This window comes from Nothobranchius furzeri, chromosome 15 (genome assembly GCF_043380555.1).
Source record: "Nothobranchius furzeri strain GRZ-AD chromosome 15, NfurGRZ-RIMD1, whole genome shotgun sequence".
NCBI lineage: Eukaryota > Metazoa > Chordata > Actinopteri > Cyprinodontiformes > Nothobranchiidae > Nothobranchius > Nothobranchius furzeri.
The window spans coordinates 28,668,295-28,683,987 of NC_091755.1; the positions used below are offsets into that span (position 1 = coordinate 28,668,295).

Genomic DNA, 15,693 nt, shown 5'->3' on the forward strand with positions numbered 1-15,693 from the left:
TAATTCATTGTTTGAGAGCGCTTCTCATCTCTGCGCTCCTGTAGGGATGCTTTTTTAATCAGAAAAGCCGCATCCTCCTGCCCTTCATCCGGGTCCTCTAACTCCTATTAGTGAACGTGCGCTCCTCCTCGCGCTCCTCTACGTAGTGTCTCTCTTCCAGCCAATAGCGTCGCACCGTTCCTGATTCCGACCACTTATCTTCCAGCTCACAGGGTCACGAGCGCCTTCTCTGCCTGCTTACCCGAGAGACTGAGCACCGTCCTTGCACACAGTTAGGCCGGAAAAGGTAACCTTTACCGTTGTTTTTCTCCTTTCCTCCTGTTTTTCTTCGATTAACAAACATTTTAAAGCTTCGTGTGGTTATTGTTAAGCCGAGTGTGCTAATAAAATCACTTTACTGCTTTTTAAAATTACTACACGATGGGTTTCCTCTTAAACGAAATCCTCCGCGGTTTGTCCTTGTCGGTGCTAGCTAACTGTCGAATATTTTGGTAGCTCGATCACGTTTGATTCCTTCATCTTGCTGTTGTATTCAGCAGGATGGAGCGATTTCTTTAACTCGTCGTCTATTTTTAAACAACGCCGTCAGCTGGCGAGATATCTCTCCATTTAGAGCTGAAGTGTGTGAGGGGGAATGGGGTGTCCGGTTGCAAGGCCACCTTGCAGCAGACCGTATTCTTCATTTTGACGAGGAGCCATTATTTGTGACCCTCTTGTTTCGAATAGGAATTTCAAAGCCACTCGTTTTTTTGACCACCGGTTGCTTGCAGCATACACGGAGGTGTGTCCACCGTGTCAGGGAAAATTACTGAGGGGGAACAAGCCTGCACGGGCGTCTGGGTTTCCTTCATTCTCCCAAGCTAATGAGTCCTGTGAGGATTCTTGCATCTTTATTAGGACAATCAGAGAAAACGCTGTAAGTCCAGTAGAGGAGTTATTTTATGCTTTAAAACTAACTAAATAATCCACATCTAACCCAGTATGAAGTAATGATGTCTCGAATTAACTGATTTACCAGCTGTAAAATAATTGTTCTGGATTATTCACGCATTTCTGTCTTGCATTGAGTAATGATCAGAAAATGCACATTTATTTCAAGACGGGTTGTCTGTGGCTGAATGGATAACATGTTGCTAAAGGGGGGACATTTACAGGAGTGGTTCACAAATAATCCAAATAGTCAAGGGTTTTGCATGTTCGTAGTAGTTAACCTGCTACAAAATTTGGTCTGCATATGTTTGTATTTTAAATATTTTAATGAAAAATAAAGTCCCACACACTTAATAATAAAACAGCCAAACTCTGGGATAATGGTTTATCTAAAACTGATCTTATTCGTGAACCATTTCACAAAGTGATCCTGAAGATTTGTGCTAACGTTACGGCACATTTGGGGACTAAGATTTGGTCGTTTAAATTTTAAAGCTTTGAGTTTTGATACCCAGTCTTAAAAAAACACTTCCTCTGTGAATTTGTCTGTGGCACATTTCCACACAAACTTTTAAGGATTGCCTTTTCCATTAGTTTTAATTAAGCTGCACTCACGCTTGACTTTGCAGAATATGAATTTAGGGCGAGTTGAGTAGAACAAACACAATAATCAATATAAAACTGCAGGCGTCATGGCCCAGACAGTCTGGCATTACACTGTTTGACTTCCACTGCAGAAATGGAGGTGACAAAAGCTCTGAGATTAAGCCTGCAGTCTGTATCAGAGCGAAGCTTGTTACAAAAAAGGCCAAACATTGCACTGGTGCCAAATCACGTTCCTATTTTGCACATTTACGCTTAAATATTGATATTGTTGCATAATTCTTGACTTTACTGGGGCAAACATTTTGCAAACTATTTCACAATCGGAAGTGGTTTGTGAACTCAGTTGACCTGCAGAGAATTTTCTAGTGCTGCAGAAGCCACACCCCGCCCCGACTGAAGCAACAATCATTCTGTTCGGATCACATCAGTCTGATAGTGTGCAGGTCTCATTTATTTTAGTCTTCAAGAAGATTTACAGCTGATCAATATTTCCCCAGACTCCTTTTTCACATTGAGTTTTATTGTAGGTGTGCTGCAGAGCATTTATATTTTTTGCCAAGTCACTGTTCACTGGACCATTAAGTATGCGAGTGCCCCTGTAGGGAGGCCTGAATGGTTGCAGTATCGGTAATGAACTTTTGCTCTCGTTTTTGCAGGAGATCTGTAACAATGTCCATCCTGAAGATTCACGCTCGTGAGATCTTTGACTCTCGTGGAAACCCCACCGTAGAGGTCGATCTGTACACCAAGAAAGGTTTGTAAGAGCTCTTATGATTTTCTGTACAACCTTCAGGTGCTGAATGACTTCCTCCTTAGACATGGGTAGTTTAGTTGTTCATTTTTTGAATCATTTAATCAGAATTGGTGATTTTTCCATTAAACCTGAATATTTTATGAAGTTTTAGGCTTATCTTTCTTTTCATAGTTTACTTGATCAATCTGGGGAAAAATACAAACTTCCTAGTTGTTCTGCAAGTTTGAATTTTCAGTGCAATCAGAATGTCTTACTTTGCTAATTCATAATTTGTTATTCCCCCTGAAACATACAAAAGTGGATATTTAGGTCAGGTTTGTGCTTGGTTACTGCTGCTGGCCCAGAGTGGATGGCATTCATGAATGTGTGAAAATAGCTGCTGTAACTTGACATGACCTCCACAGCTCACAGCTACTGTAATGGTTCCTGTTTGGGAGCACACAGCTCATACAGTACACATCAGTAGCAAACCACATCAGCTGATTATTAAAATTCAAATGACTAGAAACCTCCTCTTCTGAAGTGATGTAAAATTAGCTTCTCTGGATTATGTGACTACGCTGCCTAGAAGTCATCTGTACTCTTTTGTACGAGTCCTCTAAGGTCTGGATCAATTCATTTCATAATGACCCATGGTTTTATTTATTTGTTTTGTTAAACTAAACAAAGGGTTTGCTCGACTTGCTTGACACATCCTGAGAATGTTAATGAAGCAACCTGAATGGTCACTGACCTGGAAGTGAGTGAAACTGGTCAGTGTCCTGAAAACGCTGTCTGGCTGTTCTGCAGCCATCTCTTCGTGAGTTTGGCTGGTTGTTGAGTGCTCTGTTTACTGTAAATGTCTGATTTCTTTTTGCACAAGATTCCCTTTTAAGTCCAGCAGCCCAGCTTTGACATCATTAACGGCGAATGTCTGTTTTTCCCAGAGGTTATTAGGTTTTTGCTCTGTTAGATGTTTACACCCACTGATCCTGTGTGGTGGGGTAAGAATTTTATTAAAATTTTGTGACTAAGTGCATTTGTTCTGCTAATGAATCTTTTGCTGTACTTTGAAACTTGGCAGCTAGTGTGGGATAGCACTTGATTGTGGGCCTGATGGGCCGCTGCCAGCATCCTCCTGCTGCCAGCTGGTGTGGAGCTGCAGATGATTTGTCAAGCATTAACTGGGCCCGGGCAGTGGCTGTGTCCCATGCCCTAAGCACTAAATCCCCTTACTCATCATCTTTGCTGCTCCACTGAGCAAAATGGAAAAACTTATTTTCAATATTTTTTTAGTTTCTATTCACTCTTGGGACCCAACAATGACTATCCTCTTATGTGGGCGTGGTTTAGTATCATGCCACAAATTCACTGCACATGCTCCGTTGACTCCGTCTTTCCTCTGCAGCAGAGCCGGCACAGCTCTCCCCCTGTTTTCTCCCTTTTAGGGAGCAGATGAAATCCTCTAGTGCTTTCTACTCGTTTGGTGTAAAGCTGCAATTGTACAACAACTAGTGATTTCTCATACCGTCTAATTCAACAGCGACAGTATTTTTTTTTATTTTAAAGAATCCCCTTTATCTCTTTAGGTCTTTTCCGAGCTGCAGTTCCCAGTGGTGCTTCCACAGGTATTTACGAGGCTTTGGAGCTTCGTGACAATGACAAGACGCGCTACATGGGCAAGGGTAAGATGCTTCCATGAGTATTTTACCCTTTCTAATCTATTTCCTTTTGCTATCTTTTAGGACATTTCAACACTTCTGTAAATCCCATCTTTCTTTATTTCCTCATTTCTGTTCTTCCCGTTAGGAGTCAAAAGAGCAGTTAAATATATAAATGAGTTCTTGGCCCCTGCATTATGTAACCAGGTAAATAAAGTGTGCAAAACGGGTTGACTTGACAGAAAGCCGTGCACAGCAGCATGAAGAGTTTGCTTTTAGAGACTAACGTTGGTCAGGCATGAACAGATGTTCACGGATCATATATGAAGCAAAATTGTCAAAAGATTTTAGTGCAATAAATGACTCCTCCATTCACATAAAATGAAATGCTCTGTGGGCATCTGTCTGGCCTGCTTTGCATGGTCCTGTCTGAGTCAGTCATGGTCTGCTTGTCCCTTGCAGGTGTCTCAAAAGCAGTTGAGCATATCAATAAAACTATTGCACCTGCACTGGTTAACAAGGTAGGACCAATTATTGTTTGACTAACTTCTGTGTGCTAACGTCAAAAACTTTAAATTGGTTAATGCTTTATTAAATATATTCTGAAAACTGCTACATTTGATGAGATTGATGTGAACGCATTTTAGCAGCACTTTGTTCCAGACCCTATCCTCCTGCTCCTCCTGTCTGGGTATTTTTTGTCCTAACATTAAATAAATATGTACATGAAACTTAATGTTTGCACAGTTCTGGTGGTAACATTGTCAGATGCTGAAACAGAACTTTTTTTGTTTTTAATTTGAACAATTTGATTTCTGTTTAATTTGCCCTATTTTTTAATCCAGGATGTGAGCGTTTTGGAGCAGGAGAAGATCGACAAGCTGATGTTGGACATGGATGGCACAGAAAACAAGTGTAAGATTCTACAAAAACTTCTTCTATAGGACTCCGTAAACAAATTATACCATTGATTTATCGGTAAATATTACTGATATTAAATAAAACTTTGGACTGAAAAATGTTTATTCTTCCTTCAGCTAAGTTTGGGGCTAATGCCATCCTGGGGGTCTCCCTGGCTGTGTGCAAGGCTGGTGCAGCAGAGAAGGGCGTTCCCCTCTACCGCCACATCGCTGACCTTGCTGGCAACCCTGAAGTAATTCTCCCTGTCCCCGTGAGTATTGATACAAAATACTGGGTTGCAGGTGGTTTGCACACGTTAAACAAAGGAATGTTGGACCGAGAATCTTATCATTGACTCCCCTGTTTCCTTTCAGGCCTTCAACGTCATTAATGGCGGCTCCCATGCAGGCAACAAGCTGGCCATGCAGGAGTTTATGATCCTGCCAGTTGGAGCCAGCAGCTTTAAGGAAGCCATGCGGATCGGAGCTGAGGTTTACCACAACCTGAAGAATGTCATCAAGGAGAAATATGGCAAAGATGCCACCAATGTGGGAGATGAGGGTGGCTTTGCCCCAAACATCCTGGAGAACAAAGAAGGTGTGAGAAACAGTACTGTTGCAGGGCAACACAGCCGTGTTCACTGGATTCATTTAATTGGGAACATTTTATTCGAGTTTCCTCTGTAATTTGGTTTTGACAGCCCTGGAGCTGCTGAAGAATGCCATCGCCAAGGCCGGCTACACTGATAAGATCGTCATTGGCATGGATGTGGCTGCTTCTGAGTTTTACAAGGGTGGCAAGTATGACCTGGACTTCAAGTCCCCTGATGACCCTAGCCGCTACATCACCCCTGACCAGCTGGCTGATCTCTACAAGGGCTTTGTCAAGGACTATCCAGGTTGGTTTTTGAAAATTACAACTTTCTTCAGACAAACAAAAGCGCAAAGTGAACTAGATCAGTCTTATTGTCCAATACATCCGTCTAACATTTTTTTATTCTGCTTTTTCATCTTTCTGTTCTTAGTGGTTTCCATTGAAGATCCCTTTGACCAGGATGACTGGGCAGCATGGACCAAATTCACAGGCAGCACCAGCATCCAGGTGGTGGGCGATGACCTCACCGTCACCAACCCCAAACGCATCTCGAAGGCAGTCGATGAGAAATCCTGCAACTGCTTGCTGCTGAAGGTCAACCAGATCGGCTCGGTCACAGAGTCTCTGCAGGCGTGAGTGCCCACAACATGGCTGACCGCCACCACAACACTGCCACGATTCAAGGCGGTAAACATAACGGGGCTCCTCTTTATTTCAGCTGCAAGATGGCGCAGAGCAACGGCTGGGGTGTTATGGTCAGCCACCGCTCTGGAGAGACGGAGGACACCTTCATCGCTGACCTTGTGGTTGGCCTCTGCACTGGACAGGTGGGATTTTTTTTATTTATCTTTTTTAACAATGGCTTTTTCATAATTTTTGAAGTTGTAACTATAAATGGCTCTCTATACGATTGCAGATTTGGATCTAAAATGTTTATTTTTTCTCCACCCACGTAGATTAAGACGGGTGCTCCTTGCCGGTCTGAGCGTTTGGCCAAGTACAACCAGCTCCTCAGGTGAGTCTGCCCCCAAAACACACACCGCTCATAGCACTTGATCCCATAAATGGCATGAAACCAAAACCTGACCTTCTTGCAGGATTGAGGAGGAGCTTGGTGACAAGGCCCGTTTTGCCGGACAGAACTTCAGGCACCCCATCTGAGCGGGCCTTCTTCCTCGGGCCACTGCGTGTTCATTGCTCATAATCTCCACACATGTACGCCACGTTAGGTCTCCTGCCGTATATGGAGAGGAGAAGAAGAAACCTCTGTAGTCCAAGGTCCAATCTGTGGCATTGAAGCGACACTACATCCTGGTGCAGCCACGGCTCAGCTCATCCTGAAACCATGCTTTAGCTCCCGTTATAGTGTTGGTCTCTGTGTTTGTGTCCGTGTTGCTTTGTGTGAGATTTCTTTAAGCTTCTTGTGAGTTGTAGTGATCTTGGTCCTGATTATTTGAGCAACTGTAACTTTAGTAAGGTTCTGCCTTATAAGCGGTGGTAAGAGTACTGTATGTGCAATGTTGCATCCGATGAGGTCTTGTGTTGTAACTGTTGGCAGAAATATATAATAAAATAATATAGTTTCAAAGGTTTTCCTTGTGGTTTTTATTTGCATAAAAAATCCTACATGTGACTTCAGCACTAAACCCATTTAAGGCACTGAAGTAATAGAGTTTGACAAACTGTAGAAAACCTCACCCTGGGTTAGGTTCTGCTTCTGTGAAATGTAATCTGGGATGGAAACACGAGCTGAGTGCTGTGACATGAAATTTCCATTAATCCCCTGGGTGAAAGAATCGCGCCTCGTTTTACACAAAGCCTTTAGAGGATAAATGATGGTCTATCCATCAGTGTTATGGTACCTCAGCTGTTTGCCAGCTGGGTTTGTGCCACACAATTTACTTTGAGCCCTTTCTTAACCTACATCCATTGTTTAATCATCACCTAGGAGATGTTCTACAAATTGCTGGCGTAGAAACGATCCCAATCACGCAGAGGCTTCTACAGATGACTGAGCTGCTGCAGGTTTGTTGTATGAAAAATAAACTCAAACACTGAAACTATAAAACAACCCAGCTGGATTTTAAACCAGTGCTGCATCATGGGTTAAACACTACTCAGTAGGACAGCCAGAGTAAAATTTGAGATTTGCGCCATCTTGTGGTCATATTAAGCGCATCTTCACATTTAAAACACGTTTTGTACACCTGACCTAAGTTGCTGAATGAGTACAAAAGTAGATTCACAAACTCTAATCAAAGTGCATGCCAATTGAATTTCAACTTTCAATGTAATATTTTAAAGGCCTTTCAAAAAACAAAGATTGCTACCACCTTGTGTAGAGTGGCTGTTTAATGCGCATGCGTCATATTGCTGTAAAAGCGTATTAAAATTTAGATAATCTACTCTTTTCTGTGGCTAAAAAAGTAATTTTGATAAATGTATTACAGCTGCACTTCACTTCAGAAAACATGTTTATTTTTACATTTTTTTAAATGAATTTGTACTTTACTAATACTTTTACAAAGTATAGCACACTCAGTACTGACGTTAGCTCTGTGTGACATTCTGCAATCACTGATCATTATTGTTCCTATTCTAATAAGAATGTTCATCTTCATTTATGGTTGTTTCCAATACTATAATATTTTTTTTTCAATTCAGCCTATTAGGGAGATGGGTTTTGATATTCACTTACAAAATTTGTTATAATTTTAATGTATTGTTTTTACTTTGAGCTACTAATTGGTCAAAAACGAGGTCTGTTTATTTACATTTATACGATCCTACAAATTTTTATTTACATGTACCCACCAAGAGATTTAAAACACACACACACTATGCAAAAGCTCTGGTCCAAAGAGCATATATTCTATTCAACTTTGTAAAGCTGTTTTGCCTTTTTCATGTAAAATAAAAAATACAAACGTTTTCATGTTTTAACCTGCACGACGTTCCCAGTTTTGGCCAGTCGGGGGCGATATTTCACCAGTTGAACTTTGAGAATCCCCAACTGCTCTCACCCCAAGATGAAGAAGGATGCTGTCATGCTGAGTGCCTCTCACACACATTAGTCTGAGCATCCCGGCAACGATTAGTCCCTCTTTAAAATCTCAAGTCCATCATTTATGACAGCATTACATCAAACGTGGTTTGCTCCGCTTTAGCTCTATAAGAGCAGACATACAGGTGGCACTGCAGGTGTGCTGCTCTGTGCAGAGGCAACACTAACGTTGGCTAATTGCCTCTGCTGCTGCTTCTGCTGCTGCTGCTTTTGTTTGTTGTTGCAGTCTCTCATCAAACACATCACAGATGTTGTAGATCAAGCCTTTTAAGGTAAGTGTTGGGAGCTGCAGTCAGCTTCTTTACCTTTGACATTCACGACCAAACGAGTAAAAAGAAACAGCAAAATGTGAAAGAGTAGTTTGTAAACGCTGGACTGTTACCGCACATCACTGTTGCTGATTACCGTGGACTAACGTTAGCAGTGACTAGCACTGATTGGGAAAGCCAGCTGGGAGCCGTCTAAAGCCTGGACACAAACATCTCGCTGATACCGGTTAGCTCAGGGCACAAATAACACACATAACATAACATTTCTGTAGTAACTGCTTTATTACATGAACCCGCTACAACATTATTATACCGCATAACAAGCGTTTTATTGTTCTCGAACTACCTAGTGTGGTGTGTTGTTTCCAGAGAGTAGCCGAAGCCCACGCAGCTATTGTCATTAGCTCCAGGAAACGTTAGCCGGCGAAGCTAACTTGGAGTCTTTGTGTGTTTGACTTGTGTTTAATTATTGTTGTTTAGCTCATGGTTGTGTGTCTTCCTGCGAGGACAGTCTGGGCTGGTTTTAAACAGAACTAATGTATTAAGACTCCTGTTGACTTGTGAAAACAAAGATGCGATGATGGCAGAATCATTTACTGAAGACATTTGTCAACAAATACAAGAAGCAGCTGATGTGGCATTAGCACATAACAGCTCAGAGCATCACAGCAGGACTTGTATTATAATCACTACTCATATGTGCAGCTTTGACACTTTTTGTACTGTAAGTTTAAAAGTAGTTAACTTAAAATATGTATCGATTACGTATTGAAATGTATTGACCGCAAAGATTTAATTGCATGTTTTAGTCTAAAACTTATTTAGATATTTTTTACTTCATGTTTTAAAAATGCAATTCAGTGAAAGAAACAAAGTTTTAGATTCATCTCTGCTAAAGCAGTCTCAATCACTGCTAATGAACACCCACCTTTAAAAGATCAAAGAAGTGAGAAACATTTGTTTTGCTTCATAACTACCAAGCTATTTTCAGCTGACTTGTCACCATTAAAAGCTGGGTGTGAGAAACTCTTCTGACATCTTGACAGCATTGCTTTTCAAGCTCAACAGTACATTATATTCAGTCGTTTTAGATGTTTTGTCTCCATGCAGCTGCTAGTCTGAGTATCCTAACATTTTCTGGCAATTGTTCAAGTCTTCTTTAAGGGTGTGCTGTAAATAAATAAAACAGGTCACACAGCAGAAGTGGAACTTCGTCCACTCTTGTGGTTTTTAATGTCTGGTTCTTAGATTTGTCACATTTCTTATGCAACCCTGAAGCAGTTCTGTGAGCAGACTTCAACAGTTTTGCCTAATCTTTACTTTAACCTAATGTCACCTTTTATAAACAGCTGAATTGGAAGACTTAAGTGCTTTTGTTGTCAGTTTAGTGTTGCTGTCCTCTGTTTGAGGTTTGATTCCTGACTTGTTGTAAAACTTTCGCTGCTGCTTTTCTGTGGAGATGAGTTTGAAATTTAAAGAGCTGCCTTTCCTTATGCTGACATTAACCTAACCGGCTTATTGGTTGGAAATCCAAACACTGCTCTGGACTAAATTGTTTTTTTTTTTTTATTCTGAAAATAATGCACAATTTAAAACAACAAAAAAGTGTAATTTAGTTTCTAAATCCAGCACTACTTTTTAAAAAGCGGAGTTTACTAATTGTCACAATTAAATATTTCTGTCACCTTGGAACAAAAACATACATTTTTACACATTTGTTTATGTGATGTTCGTGCGTCATTCTGCTGGTGTTTAGTTGTGATTTAGATTTTCTTTTACTACTTGCACTATAAATTCCCCAGAGTTAGATGCCTAAGTCTGATTTTAGAGGTTTTATGTTTATTACTGCTTTGGCAACTTTTTTTTTTTTTACTGAAAATCTCAATGTTTTTGTAGATGGAGAATTATTGCAAAAATTAAGAATCATTTAAGACTAGGGATGTTCAATATTTTATGAGCCAATATAACCTAACTCTTAATTTCTGCATGGTCCTCCTCATAAAAAACAAAAATAGGTAATTTTAGATAACCAACATCATCGTGTATCATGCACTATTAAACTTTAAATGTTATCTGTGGAAAATATGACTACTTCAGTTTAAAGGTGTGGTTCACTTGTTTAATCGATACATTTGCAGTTTGGGGGGTGCACCCGTGCACCATTTCCAGGAACTAGCAGTGACCCACATCATAGCTGAGCTTCAGACGGCAGGTTTTGGAGTCTTATTTCCTGATATTTGGACACCTTGCCTCGGATTGGATAACAGCAACGTGACTCTACCACTGACTTGCAACGTGGATGTTTTATCTCCTTAACTCATTCACTGCCAGCCGTTTCCTGACCAGAAAAGCCCTTCGCTGCCAGCGTTTTTACTGTTTTTTAGTCACAGAACATTGCGCTCAATGATGTCAACGCCAAAACTGCCAAAACAAAGGGTAGACTCACCTCTCACATCGAGAAGAATCCGTGCGTTTCGAGTGTTATCTGTTCTTTCATAATCCGTTGTCGAATTGTGATCGGCAGAAGCTTTTCCGGTTTGCGTCTCACTTTTTTTACAGCTGCGGCCCAAAACAGTCTCCTAACACATGGATTTTCTGCCTCCTGATCGCATGACGTGTGATGTTCACAGATGACGATCGGGCTTTAGAGCTGGGATGTTTGTTCTTACGGTGCAGGAGCTCGTTCTGATGCCCACACAGTAAAAAAATGCAAATGACGACTTGGCAGTGAACGGTTGAATTTAAAAAGAGGACTTTTATCATCAATGGCAGTTAACGAGTTAAATACAACAAGCCTGGAAGAGCTTCTGCCATTTGGTGGAGTTGCTAATGCTCAGAGGTGTGACCAAGTCACTGCTTTGCAAGTCACAAGTAAGTCACAAATCTTTTCAGTCAAGTCTCGAGTCAAGTCCAAGTAAAAGACAACCAAGTCAAGTCCAAGTCCAACTTTGAATGTTCAAGTAATAATCAAGTCATCTGTCCAACTTCAATTTAATGACGATGATAATAAATAAATTCTAGAAATAAAGCTTCTTAAAGCTTCATTTATTTTCTCAAACAAGCAGAAAGTGCAACTGAAACTGATTCTAAACAAAGTGCTGCTGCATTTAGCAGTACAAGATCAAACCCAGAACGAAGAATGATTAAGGATTTTTGTCCATGTCGTGCCACTTTTGTGCTAAAATATCAGATATGCTCAAGTCATCATCAAGTCAACAGATGCAAGTCCATTCAAGTCACAAGTCATTGCCGTTCAAGTCCAAGTCAAGTCGTAAGTCTTTATAGATTTTATCAAGTCAAGTCAAAAGTCAATAAAATAATGACTCGAGTCTGACTCAAATCCAAGTCTCGAGTCCACACCTCTGCTAATGCTAACGATTAGCTTCTACTAGTTGGGAGTTCTCTGCTGATTCCTGGATGCTAAACCAACATCAGCCTTCCCCGTCATGAGTGAAGTTGGGTGAGTCCGTGAATGCTAAGTGACAGAGTGACGTAGATCTGTCAGGCTTTTTAAATCCCAGAGTTTCGCTGTTTATTTTCAATCAGAAGCTAACGCAGGAGATAGGTGTAGGAGACTAACGCTCAGCCTGCCTGAAAAACTCAGACTGATTTTAGTCAGAAATAATCATAAAAAATGGGTTTTCAGTGTTCCACACCTTGTCAAACATCCAAAAATATCTCAAAACACCAAACCTCAGATCTGTCACATTTTAGAGAAAAGAGAAGAAGCGGTAGATTTAAATGTATAATATGTGCATTTTGTTTAAGAATTGTCATTAAAAGAATAAAAACCAACACCAGTCTAGGGCTGGGCGATATGGCAAAAATAGAATATCACGATTTTTCCAATATTTTATCACAATTTCGATTTTATCACGATTTTTTTATCCATGAATAGCATAACTTCAATTGCGTATTAAAGAAGAGAAACATTGAATAAATAAACATTTATTCATATTAGGGATAATCAGCACAGTGCTAACACACTTATATTTTAAACTCACACCAGAGATGATAAAAGCCCTGAGAGAAACAATTACAAAAATCTGTTTTTCTCGTTTTTCAAGTAACTTAACATATATTAAAATCGTAAACATATTTAAAGTGCAAACATGTCAATTGCAAACGTATTGTGCAAACATTAACTTGTTCAAAATACTATGTAGCTCCCAGTTGCTCATGTAGTGGATAGTTAAGCTCAAATACGGCTCTGATGTGCGGCTGGACCAGAGATCGCTTGTGGTAGCAAAAAACTGCGCATTCTGAATATTTTCTGCAACAAGTCTCTAAATAAAGTAAAAATTTCCAGTGCAGATTGGAGACAACCCATAGAAGCACTGATTTGATCTCATTTCAGAGAAAAATAGAACAGGTTAGATGCACCTAATAAATAAAATTACTAACAAACTCAGGAATCTTTCTTTGCTTCACTGTTCTGGTGCTGAAAATATCACTAATGCGGATCAAAGGAGATACACAGATGAATGCACCTCTTATTATTTGGAGACTACATTTACTGCAGCTGGCAGAGGCAGAGATTGTTTCTATTGATACATGGAGTTTACAGAATCATTTTCAATTTTAATAGGGGAAGACTGCAGGAGGGAGCGGTAAATTACAGGGGGTCCCCAACAAAAACAAGAAACTACGAGTCTGATGAAACCCGCTGGTTTTCCATCAGGCAGTCACGGGGCAGCTCCAGCGACCCAGTGACCGAGCTCAGTCCGGTACCGATACCGGCTCGGCAGAGGCTGAACGAGCCGAGGTGACGTCGTGCTCTGCTTAAGAAGTGTTATTTTCCTGCTTCAGAAGAAGCGTCCAACGTGTTTTTACGCTTTCTCCGAGACATGTCACGTCACTAAGTTGTTAGCGCCGCGCGCTAAGGAAACCCTGTGTTCCTCTTCGGAACGTGTCGCTCAGCCGCGGCGAAGCCATGTTTGTTCACACAAAAATGAAAACAAGCGGGGCACTAATATATTACTATGACTCACTCTGATTGGTTAAGGGTCAAACAAAGGCGTGTCATTTGCCTGAGGTAAGTTCCCTTTTCATTCAGAGGCAGAAATTCAACAACAGAGCTGTGAATCGTGATAAAACGGTCTCTCAAAAATGACAGACCGTCAGATGTGTAGATCGTAAAACGGTCTAAAATCGTCATATCGCCCAGCCCTACACCAGTCATTTGTAAAGTTACATTTTATTGTCTCTAATTTACACAAAACATTTGTGTTGTTTTTGTTTGTGTCCTTGTATCCACAGTGCCACGGGATCTTTATTTTTATATTTTATAATGTCTGAGTGGGATCTCGAGAGCAGCGGGGAGTAAAATCACTTTCTGTCACACACCCAGTGACACACCCTATCTGTAGAACGCTTATCTAGTTTGGTTGCTGCAGCAGCACAGAAGTGATGGGTGAGCTGTAATAAAGCAGCAGTTTTCTGTTAATGACTAATATGTGTTTGAGTAATGGCAGCTCCCTGTGAGTAATATGTAGCAAAGGCCAGACAATGATGAGGAAAATCCTTTTTTCCGCTGTGCTCTGACACCTCTTTGTTGGATGATGTGTCGGTACACCTGCTCTGAAATCCAGTATTAAAACATGTTGCGCTCAGATGGCATTTTGCTGGTTTTCCCACTCCTTCAGGTCCTGTCACCACTTTCCCTTCCAGAATTCTTATGAAAGATGATTTTCCATTATAAAGTCTCTCTCACCTCCTTGATTCTGTGCCCTTCCAGCACTGTGGCATTGTCTTGTGGTACAAAGTGGTTGTATAAGCTGCCACAGGAGTTGCTACCCTGTATTTTAAAAGAGCCATTGTACTCCAGGAGACATATTTTGTTTAAAAGAGAGGGCTTTCCCCCCTGCTGATATTTCATACACCTATTTTTCCTTCTGTTTGCGAGTGAGGTAAATAAGCAAGGAAACATGTGCTGTCCTGAGGCAACATGGAGAATGATGTGTAATCAAGCTTTTAGACAGCACATTTGTAATCATAACCTAGATACCCTTGTGTTTATACTCAGATGATTGTGTGGAAAGAGGATGCAGGGGACAAAAAACAAGACAAGTGGATGAACTGATTTCGCATTTCCTGTTCAGCGTTTGGTATCTGTTCCATTGCACCATATCTGACTGTTACACAGAAAATTAATGCCATGAACAAAGGAGCAATGTTCACTCAAAGACCTCTTGATGGGCCATTCAAGTGCTGTATATTCATTAAAAATAACAATCTGTCAGCACTTACTGACAGCAGCCACAACAAGCCAAGCTCTCTTTATTGTTCTCCGACGATGTTATTCAGTTCTCATGCCAGGAGTGGGGTAATTGGCTGTAGCAAAGCCTTGCATGCCTTGTTTTAAGATATTGGACTGACACACACAGGGCACACTGGCAGGAATGAAGCACCCCCCTTCACTTTCCTCCCCTCTATCTCCTTCCTTCTCATCGTCCTCCTGACTTTCCCCATGCACGTCAGTAGAGGCAAGACTAGATATGTTTTGTGTTGTTTGACAGCTTCCCTTCTCCTTTCATAAGAGGAGATCCAAGCACGCTGCATCATTTCTCATCTTTGTTTGATTCAGGCAGAGGCTCTGCATCCACAATTGTGGCGAGGAGATGGTATCGGGCAAGCACTATTCGTGTTAACAATTGTGAACTGTCTTGCTGCCTACTGCTGGTGAGATTTGATGTGCTTGATGTGATCAAATCTGCCTTCTGTGTGGAAGCTGCTGTCTCTTCCAAACGCTGGTCCGGCTCAGTGTGATCACATTGTCTGCAGGTCACAGTTAGGTTTTCTCAGTGATGTAGCTCAACACATTTAAACCTCTATGTACTTATGTGGTAAGACAATGGAGTGTGTGGAAACTGGAAGGGGAGGCTTGGCTGTCGTTTGAGCTTTTAAGCAACAGCAGATGCAGGCGTAACAGAATCA

At 41.0% G+C, this 15,693-nt stretch overlaps 2 protein-coding genes across 4 annotated transcripts in view; both read left to right on the forward strand.

The window, feature by feature from the left end:
* The first annotated feature begins 148 nt into the window (after positions 1–148).
* Positions 149–7,016, forward strand: eno1a (enolase 1a, (alpha)). 3 transcript variants are annotated; one of them, XM_015967693.3, is made up of 12 exons: positions 149–286; positions 2,193–2,290; positions 3,859–3,954; positions 4,079–4,137; positions 4,776–4,845; positions 4,968–5,101; positions 5,205–5,427; positions 5,531–5,728; positions 5,855–6,056; positions 6,143–6,251; positions 6,381–6,439; positions 6,522–7,016. In XM_015967693.3, exons 2-12 carry the CDS (start codon positions 2,206–2,208, stop codon positions 6,583–6,585), a joined length of 1,299 nt encoding a protein of 432 aa, XP_015823179.1. In that variant the 5' UTR covers positions 149–286; positions 2,193–2,205; the 3' UTR covers positions 6,586–7,016. The 3 variants fall into 3 exon arrangements, with proteins under 3 accessions (XP_015823179.1, XP_015823178.1, XP_070400749.1); XM_015967692.3 differs by lacking the exon at positions 4,079–4,137 and adding an exon at positions 4,393–4,451; XM_070544648.1 differs by lacking the exons at positions 149–286; positions 2,193–2,290 and adding an exon at positions 4,393–4,451 and having other exon boundaries at positions 3,876–3,954.
* A 1,624-nt stretch (positions 7,017–8,640) lies between these two features.
* rerea (arginine-glutamic acid dipeptide (RE) repeats a) overlaps positions 8,641–15,693 on the forward strand; it is a 138,057-nt gene continuing 131,004 nt past the window's right edge. The window contains exon 1 of the mRNA XM_054745844.2: positions 8,641–8,760. The gene's annotated coding sequence lies outside the window, so the exon portion shown is untranslated. The remainder of the gene's footprint in view (positions 8,761–15,693) is intronic.

Excerpts from the sequence above, each read along its gene's own strand:
- eno1a (XM_015967693.3), top strand. The coding sequence starts at position 2,206 with ATGTCCATCCTGAAGATTCACGCTCGTGAGATCTTTGACTCTCGTGGA. Across the intron at positions 4,846-4,967 it reads GGATGGCACAGAAAACAAGT|CTAAGTTTGGGGCTAATGCC; the intron begins GTAAGATTCTAC and ends TTCTTCCTTCAG. Across the intron at positions 5,102-5,204 it reads AAGTAATTCTCCCTGTCCCC|GCCTTCAACGTCATTAATGG; the intron begins GTGAGTATTGAT and ends GTTTCCTTTCAG.